Raw genomic sequence first — 19,823 nt, forward strand, 5'->3', positions numbered from 1 at the left:
TTCCTAAAATCTCAAAAGGTACCAAGACTTCACATCTCATGGAAAAAGTGTACTCTTCTTTCTAAATGCTCTTGTGAAAGTATTTTTAAAGTTTATATATTGTGCATAATATGGCATAAAAACTGTATTACTTCATTGGCTTGTTTGCCATGATATATTGCGCATGATAAAATGTTTTCAGTTGCTTTGCTTGCTTATGGTAACCATGAACCATCTTTTCTGTTTTTTTTTCCCTTCGTGTGTGTGTACATATGCATTTTTAAATCATTTCATATTACATTTTCTTTTTTCCTCATCAAAAGGAATATACTGCATGGAAAAGATCAATGCAAACATTCCTTTTCTGTGTTTTTTCTTTTAAAATTCTGACTCAGAAAATTTCTTGCTCTTATTGGCTTTTTATGGGTGTCAAGCATAACCGAATTGTGCATGGAAGATACAGATTTAAAATCCAGTGGCTTCACAGTTTGCACATCAGTTGCCTGTCACTTAAAAGTTATTTTGGATTCTGCATGAAATAGGCTTGAGTGGTTTTCTAAAAAAGAGTTTTAGATATTTAATGTTTAGCTATACACATTGATATGGTTCTAATTAGGTGAAATCTGTATCACCAAAAGGTTCGAGGAGAGGGAACGTTAGAAATGACTAAAATGAGAGTTATATGGTTGCACAAAACAAACATGTACCTATACAGGCAAAACAGAATGGCTACTGATATTTCAAAACCAGCACATAAGAAAGTCAATAGGAAGTAAGGGAACAGTTTTCCATTGTGGTTATTTTTCTCATCATTAATTCTTTCCTCATGTTCTCTATTTTTCATTGTTGGCCTATTTGGTTGCAACGTGCTTTTTCTGTCTTTCATTTCACATTGCTCTGTTTTTTATTTATTTAGGTTTTTTTTTTAACTTTGGATTAGTTATGTCTGTAGAACTTTTTTTTTCCCTCTTTTACTTAATTGTTCCTTTTGCCTCTTTCATTCTAAATCATGCAAACAATTGTACTTGCTTTTGTAATATTTCAAAGTTTACTGACCAATTTTTTTCTCTGGTCTCTCTGTTTCTCAACCATTTTTGTTGATTTTTGTGTTTGATTTCATTTTAAAATTTAAGAAACAGTTGAACGGAGTGCAGGAGCAACAAGATCCCTCCCCACCACTTACTCATACAAGCCATTCTTTTCTACAAGACCACACCAGTCCTGGACAACAGCTCCGATTACAGTGCCTGGGCCGGCAAAGTCAGGCTTCACTTCCTTATCAAGTTCTTCCTCTAATACGCCATCAGCTTCTCCGTTAAAATCAATATGGTCTGTTTCGACTCCTTCTCCAATCAAATCCACCTTAGGCGCGTCGACTACATCTTCAGTTAAATCCATTAGTGACGTGGCATCTCCAATTAGATCCTTTCGGACAATTTCTTCGCCAATAAAAACAGTGGTGTCACAATCTCCGTACAATATCCAAGTTTCCTCTGGTACCCTGGTTAGAGCTCCCACAGTCACAGAGGCCTCGCCTTTAAAAGGGCTGGCATCCAATTCCACGTTTTCCTCTCGAACCTCTCCAGTGACTACAGCAGGGACACTTTTGGAGAGGTCATCAATTACCATGACACCCCCTGCCTCCCCCAAATCAAACATTAATATGTATTCCTCGAGTCTGCCATTTAAGTCAATTATTACATCAGCAGCACCGCTAATATCTTCGCCTTTAAAGTCGGTAGTGTCTCCAGCTAAATCAGCAGTTGATGTCATTTCATCAGCTAAAGTTACGATGACCTCTTCTCTCTCATCACCTGTGAAACAGATGCCTGGACAAGTAGAGGTAGCACTAGTCAACGGATCTATTTCCCCTCTGAAATATCCATCATCTTCAACTTTAATTAACGGATGCAAAGCCACTGCCCCGTTACAGGAAAAAATTTCTACAGCTACAAACTCTGTGAGCTCTGTGGTTAATGCAGCCACTGACACAGTTGAGAAAGTGTTTTCTACCACGACAGCAATGCCATTTTCCCCACTCAGGTCATATGTTTCTTCAGCACCGTCAGCTTTTCAGTCTCTAAGAACTCCTTCCGCAAGTGCACTCTATACATCCCTTGGGTCGTCAATATCTGCAACTACCTCATCTGTAACATCATCAATAATAACAGTGCCAGTATACTCTGTAGTCAATGTTTTGCCAGAACCAGCATTAAAGAAACTTCCAGACTCTAATTTACTTACAAAATCAGCAGCAGCCTTGCTGTCACCCATTAAAACATTGACTACGGAGACACGTCCTCAGCCCCATTTCACTCGAACTTCATCTCCAGTTAAGTCATCTTTGTTCCTTGCACCCTCTGCCCTTAAGCTGTCTACACCATCTTCTTTATCTTCCAGTCAGGAGATATTAAAAGATGTGGCTGAAATGAAAGAGGACCTAATGCGGATGACTGCAATACTACAAACAGATGTGCCTGAGGAGAAGCCATTCCAACCTGAACTCCCAAAAGAAGGGAGAATTGATGATGAAGAACCTTTTAAAATTGTTGAGAAAGTAAAGGAAGACTTAGTGAAAGTTAGTGAAATTCTTAAAAAAGATGTGTGTGTGGATGACAAAGGACCACCCAAATCACCAAAGAGTGACAGTGGACACTCTCCCGAAGATGACTGGATAGAATTTAGTTCAGAAGAAATAAGAGAAGCAAGACAACACGCCGCTGCGAGCCATTCTCCATCCCCGCCAGAGAGAGCACAAGTAAGATCAAACGCCGCCTCTGAAAAGGATTATAACTTGACCAAAGTTATTGATTACCTAACAAATGATATTGGGAGTAGTTCATTGACAAACTTAAAGTGCAAGTTTGAGGATGCAAAGAAGGATGGTGAAGAGAAACAGAAAAGAATTTTAAAACCAGCAATTGCTTTGCAGGAACACAAACTCAAAATGCCTCCAGCCTCTATGAGGCCTTCCACCTCTGAGAAAGAGTTATGTAAAATGGCTGATTCTTTTTTTGGAACAGATACTATTTTGGAGTCTCCAGATGACTTTTCTCAGCATGACCAAGATAAAAGTCCCTTGTCTGACAGTGGCTTTGAAACAAGAAGTGAAAAAACACCTTCGGCCCCACAAAGTGCTGAAAGCACAGGTCCTAAACCACTTTTTCATGAAGTCCCCATCCCTCCTGTCATTACAGAAACAAGAACTGAGGTGGTTCATGTTATCAGGAGCTATGAGCCTTCAGCCGGAGACGCTCCCCAGTCCCAACCAGAGGAGCCTGTGTCACCCAAACCTTCCCCTACGTTTATGGAATTGGAACCAAAGCCCACCACTTCTAGTATTAAAGAAAAAGTCAAAGCATTTCAAATGAGAGCCAATAGTGAAGAAGATGACCAAAATCGAGTTTTGAGCAAAGGCATGCGTGTTAAAGAAGAGACTCACATAACCACGACCACCAGAATGGTTTATCATTCTCCACCAGGCAGTGAAGGTACCTCTGAAAGAATTGAAGAAACCATGTCAGTCCATGACATCATGAAGGCCTTTCAGTCCGGGCGGGACCCTTCCAAAGAACTGGCAGGTCTGTTTGAACATAAGTCGGCAGTTTCTCCAGATGTTCACAAGTCTGCTGCTGAAACCTCAGCCCAGCATGCAGAGAAGGACAACCAAATGAAACCCAAACTGGAGCGTATAATAGAAGTCCACATCGAAAAAGGTAACCAAGCTGAGCCCACTGAAGTCATTATTAGAGAAACCAAAAAGCATCCAGAAAAGGAAATGTATGTGTATCAGAAAGACTTATCCCGGGGAGATATTAACCTAAAAGATTTTCTGCCAGAAAAACATGATGCTTTTCCTTGTTCAGAGGAACAGGGTCAGCAAGAAGAAGAAGAACTTACTGCTGAAGAGTCATTGCCTTCTTATCTGGAGTCTTCCAGAGTAAACACTCCTGTGTCCCAAGAAGAAGATAGTCGCCCTAGTTCTGCTCAACTCATATCTGATGACTCTTATAAAACATTGAAGCTTTTGAGTCAACACTCAATAGAATACCATGACGATGAGTTGTCAGAACTAAGAGGGGAATCTTACAGGTTTGCTGAGAAAATGCTTCTGTCAGAAAAGCTAGATGTGTCTCATTCTGATACAGAGGAATCGGTTACAGACCATACAGGACCCCCTAGCTCAGAGTTACAGGGGTCTGATAAGCGGTCCAGAGAAAAAGTAGTCACTGCCCCCAAAAAAGAAATTATCTCCAAAATCTATAAAGATGTGTCTGAAAATGGTGTAGGTAAAGTGTCTAAAGATGAGCATTTTGATAAAGTGACAGTGTTGCACTATTCTGGCGATATTAGTAGTCCAAAACATGCCATGTGGATGCGCTTTACTGAGGACAGATTAGACAGAGGTAGAGACAAGTTGATATATGAAGATAGGGTGGACAGGACTGTGAAGGAAGCTGAAGAAAAACTGACTGAAGTGTCACAGTTTTTTCGCGACAAAACCGAAAAGCTAAATGATGAACTGCAGTCCCCAGAGAAAAAGCCACGCCCTAGAAATGGCAAAGAATACTCTTCTCAAAGCTCTACCAGTAGCAGCCCTGAGAAAGTACTGCTGACAGAACTGTTGGCATCCAATGATGAGTGGGTTAAGGCAAGGCAGCATGGCCGTGACGGACAAGTCTTCCCCCAAGCCGATGAGAGGAAAGCATCCAGTGTGCCCAGCAGCCCGGAGAAGAGGGTTCTTTCCCAAGAGACTGAGGACAGCAAGTCCACAGAGGAAGACAAAGGAAGTATTTCACAGAGCAAGGCACCAGAAGGGCCCCAGTCTGGGTTTCAGCTCAAACAATCCAAACTCAGTTCCATTAGATTAAAATTTGAACAAGACACACAGGCAAAAAGTAAGGACGTGTCTCAAGAAGACAAAAAGCCAGATGGCCAATCCAGAATCCCAGTTAAAAAAATCCAGGAGAGCAAGCTACCTGTCTACCAAGTTTTTGCTAGAGAAAAACAGCAGAAGGCCATAGACCTCTCAGATGAAGGTGTATCTGTGCAAAAAGATTTTATGGTATTAAAAGCTAAAGATGAGCATGCCCAAAGCAACGAAATTGTTGTAAATGATTCTGTCTCTGATGACGTGAGTAAACAGAGAACTGAAATGTCAAGTAGTAAACCAATGCCTGACTATTTTTCTGAGCAACAGGCTAAAGACTTGGCATGTCATGTAACAGATTTAGCAACTAAGGGACCATGGGACAAAAAGGTCTTTAGAACATGGGAAAGTTCTGGAGCCACTAACAATAAGTCTCAGAAAGAAAAACTTTCACATGTACTTGTGCATGATGTAAGAGAGAATCACATTGGTCACCCTGAGAGTAAAATTGTTGATCAAAGGAATGAATTTATGTCTGTGACTGAGAGAGAACACAAATTGTTAACAAATGGCTCTCTCTCAGAAATTAAGGAAATGACTGTAAAATCTCCCTCCAAAAAAGTCTTATATAGGGAATATGTTGTTAAAGAAGGGGAACGTCCAGGTGGATCTCTCGATCAACCTTCCAGGAGAAGCGAGAGCGCGGCAGTGTCACACATCCCAGTCAGAGTTGCGGAGGAAAGAAGAATGCTGTCTTCCAATATTCCTGATGTTTTTTGTGAGCCGTCGACATTCCCAAAACATGAACTATCACAAATGTTACCCCAATCAAGTATGAGCAAAGAGACAGTTGAGACACAGCACTTTAATTCTATAGAAGATGAAAAAATTGCCTATTCAGAAATCAGCAAAGTTTCCAAACATCAGAGTTATATAGGCTTATGCCCGCCTCTTGATGAAACCGAAACCTCTCCCACCAAATCTCCTGATTCTTTAGACTTTAGCCCAGGAAAGGAATCTCCCTCTAGTGATGTATTCGACCACAGTCCCATTGATGGATTGGAAAAAGTTGCACCACTAGCCCAGACAGAGGGAGGGAAAGAGATAAAAACTTTGCCTGTTTATGTCAGTTTTGTACAGGTTGGGAAGCAATATGAAAAGGAGATACAACAAGGAAGTGTAAAAAAAATCATAAGTCAGGAATGTAAGACAGTGCAAGAGACCAGGGGGACCTTTTATACAACTAGACAGCAAAAGCAACCTCCTTCTCCCCAAGGTAGTCCAGAAGATGATACTCTAGAGCAAGTATCCTTTCTAGATAGCTCTGGGAAAAGCCCTTTAACCCCAGAAACACCCAGTTCAGAGGAAGTGAGTTATGAATTTACGTCTAAGACACCAGACTCGCTCATAGCTTATATACCAGGGAAACCCAGCCCAATTCCCGAGGTTTCTGAGGAATCTGAGGAGGAGGAGCAGGCCAAGTCAGCCTCCTTAAAGCAGACCATAGTGGAAGAAACAGCAGTCGATCACGAAATGCCTAACAACCTGAGCAAAGACTCGAGCCAAAGACCCAAAAGTAACAGAGTTGCCTATATTGAATTTCCCCCTCCTCCACCACTGGATGCAGACCAGATGGAGTCAGATAAGAAACATCATTATCTCCCTGAAAGAGAGGTGGACATGATTGAAGTCAATCTGCAAGATGAACATGACAAGTACCAGCTGGCTGAACCAGTCATCAGAGTGCAGCCACCTTCACCAGTTCCTCCTGGGGCAGACGTCAGTGATTCGAGCGATGACGAATCTATTTATCAACCCGTCCCAGTTAAAAAATATACTTTCAAGTTAAAGGAAGTGGATGATGAACAAAAAGAAGTGACAAAATCCAAAGCTTCTGCTGAAAAGGCTTCCAACCAGAAAGAATTGGAAACTAATGGATCTGGAAGAGATAATGAATTTGGCCTTGTCCTCGATTCGCCTCAGAATGAAGCTGCCCAGAATGGGAACAATGACCAGTCCATCACAGAGTGTTCCATTGCTACCACGGCAGAGTTTTCTCATGATACAGATGCCACAGAGATCGACTCTCTAGATGGCTACGACCTGCAAGATGAAGATGACGGCTTGACAGAGAGTGATTCTAAACTCCCAGGTCAAACCATGGAAATTAAGAAAGATATCTGGAACACAGAGGGCATTCTGAAGCCAGCTGATCGCTCCTTTAGCCAAAGTAAACTTGAAGTTATCGAGGAGGAGGAGGGAAGGGTGGGACCAGATGAAGATAAGCCACCTTCTAAAAGTTCATCTGAAAAGACTCCTGATAAGACTGACCAGAAGTCAGGGGCTCAGTTTTTCACACTAGAAGGCAGACATCCTGACAGATCAGTGTTTCCTGATACTTATTTCAGTTACAAAGTAGACGAAGAATTTGCCACTCCTTTTAAAACAGTAGCTACCAAAGGTCTAGATTTTGACCCTTGGTCTAATAACCGAGGGGATGACGAAGTGTTTGACAGTAAATCACGGGAAGATGAAACTAAGCCATTTGGTCTGGCTGTGGAAGACCGCTCTCCAGCAACAACCCCTGATACAACGCCAGCCAGAACGCCAACTGATGAAAGTACCCCAACTAGTGAGCCTAACCCCTTCCCATTTCATGAAGGAAAAATGTTTGAGATGACTCGCAGTGGTGCAATTGACATGAGCAAGAGGGATTTTGTTGAAGAGAGGCTCCAATTTTTCCAGATTGGTGAGCATACTTCTGAAGGGAAGTCAGGGGACCAGGGGGAAGGGGATAAAAGTATGGTCACTGCCACACCACAGCCACAGTCAGGGGACACCACTGTAGAAACCAATCTAGAGAGAAATGTAGAGGCACCTACAGTCGAACCTAACCCCAGCATCCCGACCAGCGGAGAGTGTCAGGAAGGCACATCCAGTAGTGGCTCCCTGGAGAAAGCAGCAGCAGCCACTAACACCTCGAAAGTTGACCCCAAGTTGCGCACGCCTATAAAAATGGGAATCTCTGCATCCACCATGACCATGAAGAAAGAAGGCCCTGGAGAAGTCACAGATAAGATAGAAGCTGTGATGACCAGTTGTCAGGGATTAGAGAATGAAACTATAACAGTGATTTCAAATACAGCCAATAGCCACATGGGCATTAGGCCCCAAGGAAAACATGATTTTCAAAAAGATAACTTTAATAACAACAACAATTTGGATTCTTCCACTATACAGTCAGATAACATTACAAGTAATGTAGTTCTGACAGAACATTCTGCACCCACTTGTACCACAGAGAAAGTTAATCCAGTGAAAAGCTCATCAGGAAAAAAGACAGGGGTACTGCAAGGACACTGTGTAAGAGATAAGCAGAAAGTTCTTGGAGAGCAGCAAAAGACAAAGGAATCGATAGGGACTAGGCGAAAATCCAAACTTCCCATAAAGGCCACTTCACCAAAAGATATCTTCCCACCAAATCATATGCCAAACACTAAAGTGAGTAAAATGAAGCAGGTTAGTCAATCTGAGACAACCAAAACCCTCACTGCTTCTTCATGTGTAGATGTAAAGTCCAGAATTCCAGTCAAAGACACACACAGGGATAACACAGCTTCAGTTAGAAAAGCATGTGCCACTCAAAAGCAAGGGCAGCTAGAGAAAGGCAAGGCCAAACAACTTCCATCCAAGTTGCCAGTAAAGGTAAGATCCACCTGTGTTACCACCACCACCACCACCACCACCACCACCACAGTTAAAGTTAGGAAAAGTCAGCTTAAGGAAGTATGTAAACATTCCATTGAATATTTTAAGGGAATTAGTGGTGAGACCTTAAAGCTTGTGGACCGCCTCTCTGAAGAAGACAGAAAGATGCAGTCCGAGTTGTCCGATGAGGAAGACAGTACCTCAAGAAACACGTCGTTGTCCGAGACTTCCCGGGGTGGCCAGCCTTCAATTACAACGAAGTCTGCTAGAGATAAGAAAACAGAGGCAGCACCTTTAAAATCAAAGAGTGAAAAGGCCGGCAGTGAGAAAAGGAGCAGTAGGAGGACTGGTGAGAATGAAGGCAGTCAGGTTTCTCGAGCACTCTGCTCACATCCTGGAGAACCAGCATAGTTTGTAAACACTTTCCAACTCGTAGACCCTAGTGCATGAACTGTTGTGATTGCCTGTGGAGTGACTTAACAGTAGTTTCTCATTCTGTCATTGTCATCTGTATGTGCTGTCTATATACTCTTCTTTCTTCCTTTTAACTGAACTACACCCTAGATAGCTAGGGAAGCATGCTGAAGATATTGGTGTCATTCAAGATGAGCAACTTTTTTTTTTTAAATGTGCTAATGGATATGATTCTGTCAAAGTAAAAGCACAGATGTTGCAATCCCATCATGGTGTTTCACCAACACAACAATTCTGTACCTGTCGTCCAGTAGCGAGCTTGTCAGCATGTTCAGTTCCATTACATTAAGCATTCATGTAGTCTGACATTTGGCCTGATGCAGGTGAAATCAAGTGAGCCATGTGAAAAGAGAAGTGTTCATGTAGGTGATTAGGACACATTTAAGTGTACAGTGTTAGCATTAGTCTCTCTGTAAAAGCTGAGTACTGCTAAAAGCAATTTTCCAGTATTGTATCTTTCTTGATGATTATTTTAATTAAGAAATTGTAAATCGTAGGTCCACAGAGTCCATGTGAACGGACAGATATCAGGATGGCAATAGTAGCCGATCACCTGGGACTTAGTTGGACAGGTAAGTGTGTACACTCCTGAATAAAACAAATACAGTTTCTTAATTTCTTTGTCTTATTCACAAGCGGTTCATTACTAAAAAACAAAAATGTTTTTTACTCGCTGCTTCTTTCTATCACCCATAATTCTATCTACCCAGAGATAATTACTGATAACACCCTAGATGCTGTGTTTTTCAAAGCTTTTTCTATGCATATACACTTAAAGAATAGAAATTTAAATCTTAATTTTACCTTAAATTGAAGCATTTTCTTCACTGGTAATATAGGATAAACTTTTACCTAATAGCAAATATATTTTGTGGCATAAAGGAAAAGATGGCTAAGGCCTATGATTTTTAAATAACCTAAAATTTTTAAATATGGTTTATGCCCTTAGAACAGCTCTTTTAGGCAACAGTTCAATTAATCCATGCCTAGGTTTCACACATTTTAATCATTCATGAGTCATTGTCACAGTTTTTATGATATACACATATTATCTGTATATTTATTTACCTGGTACTTTTCTTAAGTGGACTCACTTTTATGCTCAAAGATTTATTTAAAAGGAAATCCTATATCACTTTGATAATGGAAGACAAGAATCATTTTCAATAACATATAAACAAGAAAACAAAGGATGACAGTAAGTTTAAATTTTTAATTAAAATTTTTAAAAATAGGATACACATAAATAAATCTATTCCATTTATAAAAGTAGTTGAGTTCTGTGAAATGAATCAAACTTTATGATCAGTGTGTAGAAAAGGAATATTTGGCTTGATTTCGCTTCATTACAGATGAAGATAAGGTTCTATGTCAATTGGACAATTCTGCTCTGTAGTTTTGATGTTAACTGGGCCCCCAAAATCCTACCTCCTATGAATCGTAGAAATTTCAAGTTTTATAGGTTGAATGTATTTTATTTAATGCACAGCCAAAAAACATAACAGTTAAAAAAATAAATGTTAATTATTGTCATATCTAAAGTCATCTTGCATACCATCAGCGACATACATTCTGTACTGAGAGAAATAATTATCTATGCTATTAAAAGGGAGAATATGAAACTAGATAATAGCAAACAAGGTCATGTAAATTTTTTTCCTTTGAATGCCCTAAGTCTCCCCACCACATATTAAACCCTCCTCTCTCCTTCCACCCAGTCCCTGCTCTCAGGCATACTGCTAATGACCGGGGGGAGCCTAGTAGAGCTCTGAAAAGACAGGTGGTCTGAGTAATCTTTTGCAGATTGTTCAGCGTTAATAGCAATTCACTATGTATAAATATTTGCTAACATAAAATTAATAGTAATATTTATAACATTGGACATTGTAATCTGAAAATATACTGGAGCAAATATTGAGTTTGTGGTATTATATGCCCATAACTATTAGATTATTTTCCTGAAGCAAATTCAGTCCTTAGTTTGTCAGTAAATTTTTGGAGAAGATGTGACATAAGAATAACCAGATATAAAGTCATAAAACTGTAAAATTATTAGAGACAGTGTATCTTTGCTCTTCATTGGGTTTCCAGACAAAGGATACAGTTTGGTCGTGAGGGTTTGTTGGGCAGTAAGCAGTATTGTCTCTTAAAACACAGAGATGAAGAACTTTAAAAAATTAAAAATTGACTTTTCGAATTTGAATTACTATATGCTCAATGAAGATTATTGGGAAAATTAGCATTTAGAACAAAATTTAAATCTGATCCTCAGAACCACTGTTAACATCTTAATGTACTTTGATTTTTTATTTAAAGCTTTTAAAATGTTATATACACAATGTAATTTTCTGCTTTTTTATTTGTAATTACATAGTTTATACAAAACTTAATATTCTCTGATCTTGGTTTTAATGGATAAATAACATCCAACAGATGTACTCTACAATGGTGTTTTTCTAACTGTGGGTCACAGTGCACTAGTGAGTCATGAAATCAAGTCATGCTTTGCTTTTGTTTTTAAATGGAATAGAATGGAAAAGAAAATGTCTATGTATTACAGTAGGTATTAAGTCTAAGTTTTGCTCCGTGAAGATCTGGTTTCATTTATATAAACACCATGATATACAATGTATTTCTAACTGTAGGCCTGATCAGAACAGTTTACAAGCCATTGCGTTACATTAATTAACTCTTTTCCTTTTCTTCAACACATGAATTGTTTTCAATTTTTCAGCAGTACAAGCCTACAGTGAACATTCATCTATGTAAATCATTGTATACAACGTTGTGTGTCTTCACGATAGATTTCTGCAGGTGAAATCACTTGGTCAAAGCACATGGACTTTTTTGAACTTGCTGGAAATATTTCTTAAGCTGGATAGAATCTTGACCAATTCCTTTTCCACAGGGGAATTTTTTCCTATTTCTTACTTTTTATAATCATTTAGGATAATATACACCGGATAGATTTTTTTAATTGTACAAAAAATATACAGTGAAAAGTAAGTCTCCTTCTCATCTTTGACTCCTAAGTTTCCCTCTCCCAAGGCAGCCACTAATACTCATATGATGTGTATCTTTCTAAAGACACTCTCTGCATTTACAAGATCCAGTGGATGGGTATATACATTTAGCTGGACAGAAAGCTATCTCCCTTTTATTTTTCACAAAAGTGGCAGCATATCATAGACTATGATCTGGCCTAGAGTCATCATTTAACCTCCTAAGTGGAATTCATGAAACTGGAAGGCATATAGAGTAGAATATTATGTGAGGAAAAGATGTACTTCACGAAGATTGCCTAGGGAAAACCCTACCAGCATCTCCTGTGCCATATTTATGAATCCTATATCCCTACCTCTGTTGTATGAAGTTTTCTTAATTGCAGAGAATATTTTGGCTGAATTAAAAGAATCCAGCAACATCCTCTTTGTACAGATCAAGAATCTTTATAAAATAATCTCTAAAGGGAATCTGATTGTAACTAAGTAATTACCTCAGGAGAGTTATGTCACAGCCTGTGTATGATCACCACTTTCCTGTGAAATCAAGTGTATAAAGATTAGTACCCCAAGGCTGTACTTGGGTTTTACTATAAAATTCCTTCCCTTTTTCGTGTGTGTGGCAGTTGAGCATTACTTTTATGATATATATGTGATAAAATAGAATATGAAATCTTAGTAACTCTTTTTCTTTTCTACAGAACTGGCAAGGGAACTGAATTTTTCAGTGGATGAAATCAATCAAATACGTGTGGAAAATCCAAATTCTTTAATTTCTCAAAGCTTCATGTTATTAAAAAAATGGGTTACCAGAGACGGAAAAAATGCTACAAGTATGCTGAAATTATATTACTTTAACTTTCAAAACTGCATATATCCAATATTTTAGATAAGCCTACTGTTAATAAAATCAGAGTGATCATAAAGTAATCGCAAGTCTTTTAAAGTTATAATTGTTTAATTTATCCTAAACTGTCTTTAGGGAGCTTTTAGGAAGGCAAGTAGTAGGGGAGTTTTTGTATTTTGTCCATAGTTCTCTCTGTAACCATCAAAAATGAAAATATAATTCTAGCTGTTAAATCATGGGGTGGTGGTCAGAAAGACTCTGAAGTTACTGCTAGGGCCAGAGATGGATGTGCAGGGAGATAGAGACAGAAGGATAGTATCAAATTAGGGGATCAAATCATTTTATTCAGCTTGGTCTGTAGTGGCAGAGAATTCTCTAATATTGTTGGGTTTTGTTTTGTTTAGTTTTGTTGGGGTGGGGAGAGGGGAGTGGTGCTATACTGTGACAAGTACCAACCCACAACAATGTGGAATAAGTTACTGTGGGTTTGCCTGTGTCAGCCTGACCTCAGTAAGTCATTAAAATGCTAAGCATCAAATATGAGGGTGACCTAGTTGGACAGTCTAAAAGGACAGGAACATTTTAAAATTTTATTAGATCCCCTTATACTTAAAAGGAGTCTAGCTATTTTGAAGCCCGTTTGCTCTGCATCTTACAGTGGAATGAACGTTGCTGTCATCATACACAGCCTCGCAAAGTGATTCTTAAGACCCTAACTTGTCATCCCTGTAGCAGCGAGCTTTCTGAGCACTCTGGATAGTGATATTGCAGAACTAGAATAAGGAGAAGCTAAAATGCCAGGAGGGTCAAGAAACCATGCCTTTGTGTGAATACTGTGATGACTGGAAGAAAATAATTTAATTGGATTTTCAACCTTTTTTTCTCCTTTTTCAGCTGATGCCTTAACTTCGGTCTTGACAAAAATTAATCGAATAGATATAGTGACTCTGCTAGAAGGACCAATATTTGATTATGGAAATATTTCAGGCACCAGAAGTTTTGCAGATGAGAACAATGTTTTCCATGACTCTGTTGATGGTAATTGAATTTAGCGTTCATATTTACTCAATCATTTGATGAAATTTGAAAGTGCAGTAGGACAAGGCAGTCACTTAAAACCAACTAAATTGTGATTTGCTTGACTTAATTTCTCATTTCCACAACATTCTCTCTGCCAGAGTCTGCAAATAAACACTCTAATAGAACAAACTTGATAAACTCTAGACAAACTGTTATATAAAATACAAATAATGAGGTATAAAAGCATAAGTTAACTAAAAGAGTTTGTATTTCAAATAGTTTATATGACCAAATGGAAGAAAACAATATCTAGAGATGCACTCCTTTTGTCATCTTCATATTAACCTAAAACACTAATGAACTCTTTTATTCATATAGAGATAAAAATAAATTGTGAGCTGTTTTTACCAATAAGCAAGGTATTGGGTCAAGTTTAAGCATATAGTATACAAATTATCAGGTAAAATGGTGAATTACTGTTTTGGGACCAATTATTTAAGCGTGTACTGAAAAAGTCTATTGAAAAAGTATATGTTATTTAGCATTATTTTAACTTCATATGCTGCCATTTTTTGGAAGAACTCTACTTGATCTATCGTATATAAAAGGCAGCATAATTTCTAATTCAATGATCATAGGGGCTGGCCTGGTGGCATAACAGTTAAGTGCGCGCGCTCTACTTCAGCGGCCCGAGAGTTCCCACGTTCGGATCCCGGGCGCGCACCAATGCACCGCTTGTCCAGCCATGCTGTGGCAGCATCCCATATAAAGTAGAGGAGGGTGGGCACGGATGTTAGCCCAGGGCCAATCTTCCTCAGTAAAAAGAGGATTGGCAACGGATGTTAGCTCAGGGCTGATCTTCCTCACACACAAAAAAAATAAGATCCCTTGGGGCTGGCCCCATGTTGTAGTGGTTAAGTCTGCGTGCTCCACTTCTGTGGCCTGGGGTTCATGGGTTTGGATCCTGGGCATGCACCGACACACCGCATGTCAAGCCATGCTGTGGTGGCGTCCCATATAAAGTAGAGGAGGATGGGCATGATGTTAGCCCAGGGCCAATCTTCCTCAGCAAAAAGAGGAGGATTGGCATTGCACGTTAGCTCAAGGCTGATCTTCCTCACACAAAAAAAAAAAAATAATCATAGATGTCACTAATAACATAATTCCTCTGTTACATTAGCTTAATTTATATAATTGTCATCTTTTCTTCATTATCTAAATTGGGGCTTTTTTTCATCAAAATATTAAGAAAAGTATAACGAATATCTTACTATATTTTTCAAGATGCTCGTCTTCCTTCACAAATGGAAATTTATTCCTATAATGAATTTTGAGTAAAAAAATGTTGACGATGGTATGAAGGCAGGAAGAGGAGCTGGAGATATTTTTCTACTTCAAGTTTTGGAAAATGTAGTGATTTTTTTCCATTTCTAAACTGGCAAAGTTAGAATAACAAGATTCAAGAACTTCTAATTATGCATATGTTATTTGACAAAAGATCTCAAATTCTTAGAAAGTTTCTGCTTACTAAAGTTAAAGTCAACAGAAAATTTAAAGCATACCTTGTTATCCACATAACATAAACATGATGGGTAATAATGTCAAAAGTGGTTTCTTTTTAAGTTTATAAATACCATAGAACCTTGGTTCTATAAGAAAAAAAGTCTCTTCAAGGCCTGTCTTATATGTGAGACCATATATTGGTAACCAAACTTTTTTTGCACTGGAGAAAGATAGATCAGTATTATATCAAATTATGAATTATTGCCAAGTTATAGTTTATAGAATCTTTTAATATTCTTTATTGGGAAAAATTTTTAAGAAAAGTACCTCTAATAAACAAGATCACTAGAAAACAATGGAAGTATTCAATGGAATTGAAAGCTTCATTTAATTTTAACTTTCACAAATCAGAATATCATTAAATAAATTCACAAGGGCTTTTTGTTACTACATCTTAATATTTTGTATTCCTTATTTTAAACATTCTTAGGGAAATTAAGGAATGTGTGTATGAAATAAATTTCACTTGTGCAGATTATGAACCTCAGCTAATCTTAGCCAAGTTTTCAACAAGATTCTGGTTTATAGGTGACCATAACAGAAAAATGTTCATTTACCTATAGCGATTTGAATTTACAACAAAAGTGAAGTTAGTATTTACCTTAGACTGATAGAAAAATTAGGCTTTAGCTTTGTAGACCAATAATTCAGAAAATGTGCTTAGTTGCCTTTCTTTTCCTGTCTCTCCTCTTCGTTGAACTTGTGTGAAACTTCCTTTCCTCACCATGACCAGACCATTGTTGACTTTTCTCTCTGCTGAAAGAGAAAAATACTCCCTTAGTCCGTGCAGCCAAGTTTAAAACAAGGGAATTGCTCCCTCCTTCCCCTTTGTGTAGGCTGGTTAATAAACCTCCGTGTTTCATAGCATTGTCGTGAATATTCAGAGAGCTGTTTGCAAATGGTTTTCTTCCTGTGTCTGGTGTGTATCTTTCTTTTTTCTCTTTATTTGATTCGTGGTTCTGAGTGGACCCCATCACCAAGTTTACTAATACCTCCATATACACCACAACCCTTTCATCTCTGTCACATTATGATACCTGAAAATTTACATGGAGTCTTTTATACTTTATCTGCTTTTTAAATCCTTTCCTAACATCTTTTTAGATTTTTTTCCCAGTGCTACTGCTCCAAAATCTAATAATCGTTTCTTTCCAAAGATTAAATTCATTTTTCTTTGCTGTAAATTTCATGTGAAATAAGTAAGAATTAGAGTTGGGTAGCATTGCTCATATACACCATTATTAAAATAAGTTATAAGTAATTAATTATAAAAATTGGTTTCTTGTGGCTTGCTGTATTCAGTCCACCACAGTATGGATTTTGCATGCTAAAAGTAGAAAGATAATAAATTTGGCCATGGAATAAATGTATCTTATATAATGACAACTAACTTTATATTGAATTAAATTAGTCTGTGTATTTAAGTTACTATATTCTTACCAAAATTGATAGAAACAATCTATATCTTAATTAATTAGTATTCTATTTTATTATAGTTTGCACTAGTCTTTTATTTCATTGTATTACATTTAATTGAACTAAACCAATAAATTTATCTGCATTATTCTGTAATTCATCATTACATTTTCATACCTGATATAATTTAAGTCATTCCATGTGTTTTTGTTTGATGTACTCTAATTCATTCCAGTCAGTCCAAATGTACTGTCTTCCATAGGTTATGCTTCCCTTCAAGTGGAACTGGAAACTCCCACAGGGTTGCACTACACACCACCCACCCCTTTCCAGCAAGATGATTATTTTAGTGATATCTCTAGCGTAGAATCTCCCCTTAGAACCCCCAATAGACTCAGTGATGGGCTAGTGCCTTCCCAGGGAAACATAGGACATTCAGCAGATGGACCTCCAGTCGTAACTGCAGAAGACACTTCCTTAGAAGACAGCAAACTTGAAGACTCAATGCCTTTAACAGAAATGCCTGAAGCAGTGGATGTAGATGAGAGCCAGTTGGAGAATGTTTGTCTGAGTGAGTATCCTCAATACCTCGGAAGTATGGCTGGGGTCCCAAAAGATGCTAAACCAGCAGAACCATTGAAACAGACTAGAAAAGTAGGAGTAAGCTCTGAGCAGCAAGAGAAAGGAAAATCTGGTCCTGATGAGGAGATGACGGAAGAAAAACTCAAATCTCTATTTGAGGACATTCAACTTGAAGAAGGAGTAGAGTCTGAGGAGATGACAGAAGAAAAAGTACAGGCTATTCTTAAACATGTTCAGCAAGCAGAACTGGAAATGTCTTCAATTACAGGTTGGCAGGACGAGACACCAAGTGGAAACATAGAGTCCTCCACTCAAGCTCGAAGAATAATTGGTGGGTTACTAGATCGAATGGATGACAGGTATGGCTCTGTTTCAGAAAAAGGAAAGTGAAACACAGGTTACATGTTAATAGTTTTAAATATACGCTTTTTAGCAATTACTCTTTTTCTAAATTACCGTTCTAGTTTTGGGATAATACCTGTCTTAAAGGTTGGTTCATTCTGCTAATCTGGAGAGGGAAAGTTACCCTAAGCTCAAATATAATTCTTAAAACTACTGATAGGGCCAGCCCAGTGGTGTAGTGGTTAAGTTTGCACGCTCTGCTTCAGGGACCGGGATTCGCAGGTTCAGATCCCCGGTGCGGACCTACGCACCACTCATCATGCCATGCTGCGGCAGCGTCCCATGTACAAAATAGAGGAAGATGGGCACAGATGTTAGCTCAGCGAAAATCTGCCTCAAGCAAAAAGGAAGACTAGCAACAGATGTTAGCTCAGGGCTAGTCTTCCTCACCAAAAAGAAAAAAAAAAAACTATCAATAACCTGAAGTAAAATGCAAAAAGTTTTACATACATGGCAAAGATTTATACATTCATTTATATGTTCTCTTTACTTTAGAAGACTACTCTTTTCTAGTTTATTACTTGTTGTATTATTCTTTTCACATAGCCAGTAATTAATGTTCATTCAAAATAATGTGATATATAAAATTCTGTCTTTTAGAAATATAAACATTTCTATTGTTTTCTGACTGCAAACATACATATACTTATTACACAAAATTTTAAAATACAGATTAAAAAAATCAGTATAACTTCATCTAGCAATAACCACCATTAAAATTTTGGTGTATTTCTTTTACTTACTTTTTTTTTTTTAAATGTCTTAATGTACAAAATGCAGAGAAGCAAAAAGAAAAGTCATCTGTCTTCCTACCATACTAAAAGAAAAAACACAACATTTTATATACCCTTCATTTTTTTCTATATGAATATTTTACGTAATTTGCACCATAGCATATGTAATTCTTTACTCCAAGTAATATTGCCAGGATAGAAATTTGTTATAACCAAAATAATTCCCTAATCTGGTCCTTTTTTTACTGGCCTTACTCTAGAAAAGTGAGAGTCTAGTGTCCTCCAGACATTGGTTCAAATCCTACCACCATTAGGTTTGCACTTTGTGACTTTGAGTGAATTTCTAAGCTCTAAGAACGTCACTTTAATCAGCTTTAAAAATAAGAATACTACTACTTTCCTCAAACAGGTTTACAAATTGAAAAAGAAAGACTATAGCATTCCTATCAAATGACTGGTGCAAATAGTCTCTCAGTAATAGTTGGCGTTATTTTTATTTATGAGTACATCAGACTAAAATATATTTTACTTCAGTGGCAAGTAATAATAAACTTAAGTTGGATGCAAAAAAACTGAGGTTATTTCATAACCATATTTGATATTTTCATATTGCTGATAAGCTTCTTGTTCAATAAAAATTCCCAAAGAGGAGTTTACAAACCTTTTGAAGAATGGTAGCATCAATGTATTCTATATTCAACCTACCAAAGAGATAACTGCAAAGACAACAGATAGTACTAATTTTGATGTCTATGTTCAGATATAGTCACAATTTTCATTGCACAGAAGGAAGTAGATATAGTTATAGGATCTTCACAGTATGCTAGGACTATTTGTCCTTACACATACAGAACAGGGTGTTGCTATTGATTTCTTTTTAATAAATTTGTTTAGATAATCAGAATTTGATTTATAAGAATACACACATACATACATATACATAATATATATATTATACATGTAAAACATTGTACTAGTTATTGCCTTCAGAATTCTGCAGCTAATAAGCAAAGACACTAAAAACAATACACAAGCTACAAAATAAAATAAAAGCTATCTTGAAACTAGTAAAAATTGGAAATAAATTTAAAGAAAGTGTTGGAAGAGAAGGATTTTTAATAGTTGAAAGGAACACAGTTCTCACAGGAAGTAGAAGCAACGAGTGAGCACCAACATCCTGATCACCAATGAGAGTCAGCAGAGGTCAGGACTGGAGAAAGAAGAGA

General features: G+C 37.8%; 1 protein-coding gene across 9 annotated transcripts in view; it reads left to right on the forward strand.

Annotated features, from left to right (window-relative positions):
• Positions 1 to 19,823, forward strand: part of ANK3 (ankyrin 3) — a 511,319-nt gene that overhangs the window by 466,082 nt on the left and 25,414 nt on the right. For 5 of the 9 annotated variants that reach the window (XM_087432169.1, XM_087432168.1, XM_087432171.1 and 2 more), the window contains 5 exons: positions 9,529 to 9,603; positions 12,735 to 12,866; positions 13,775 to 13,918; positions 17,142 to 17,450; positions 17,730 to 17,820. In XM_087432169.1, coding sequence (XP_087288295.1) covers positions 9,529 to 9,603; positions 12,735 to 12,866; positions 13,775 to 13,918; positions 17,142 to 17,450; positions 17,730 to 17,820 — 751 coding nt within the window. Of the gene's footprint in view, positions 1 to 1,112; positions 8,907 to 9,528; positions 9,604 to 12,734; positions 12,867 to 13,774; positions 13,919 to 17,141; positions 17,821 to 19,823 lie in introns of all 9 variants that reach the window. The other 4 variants (XM_087432165.1, XM_087432166.1, XM_087432167.1 and 1 more) reach the window with 2 other exon arrangements.

The sequence above is a fragment of the Ceratotherium simum genome, chromosome 6, assembly GCF_057802395.1.
Source record: "Ceratotherium simum simum isolate JZ-2026a chromosome 6, ASM5780239v1, whole genome shotgun sequence".
NCBI lineage: Eukaryota > Metazoa > Chordata > Mammalia > Perissodactyla > Rhinocerotidae > Ceratotherium > Ceratotherium simum.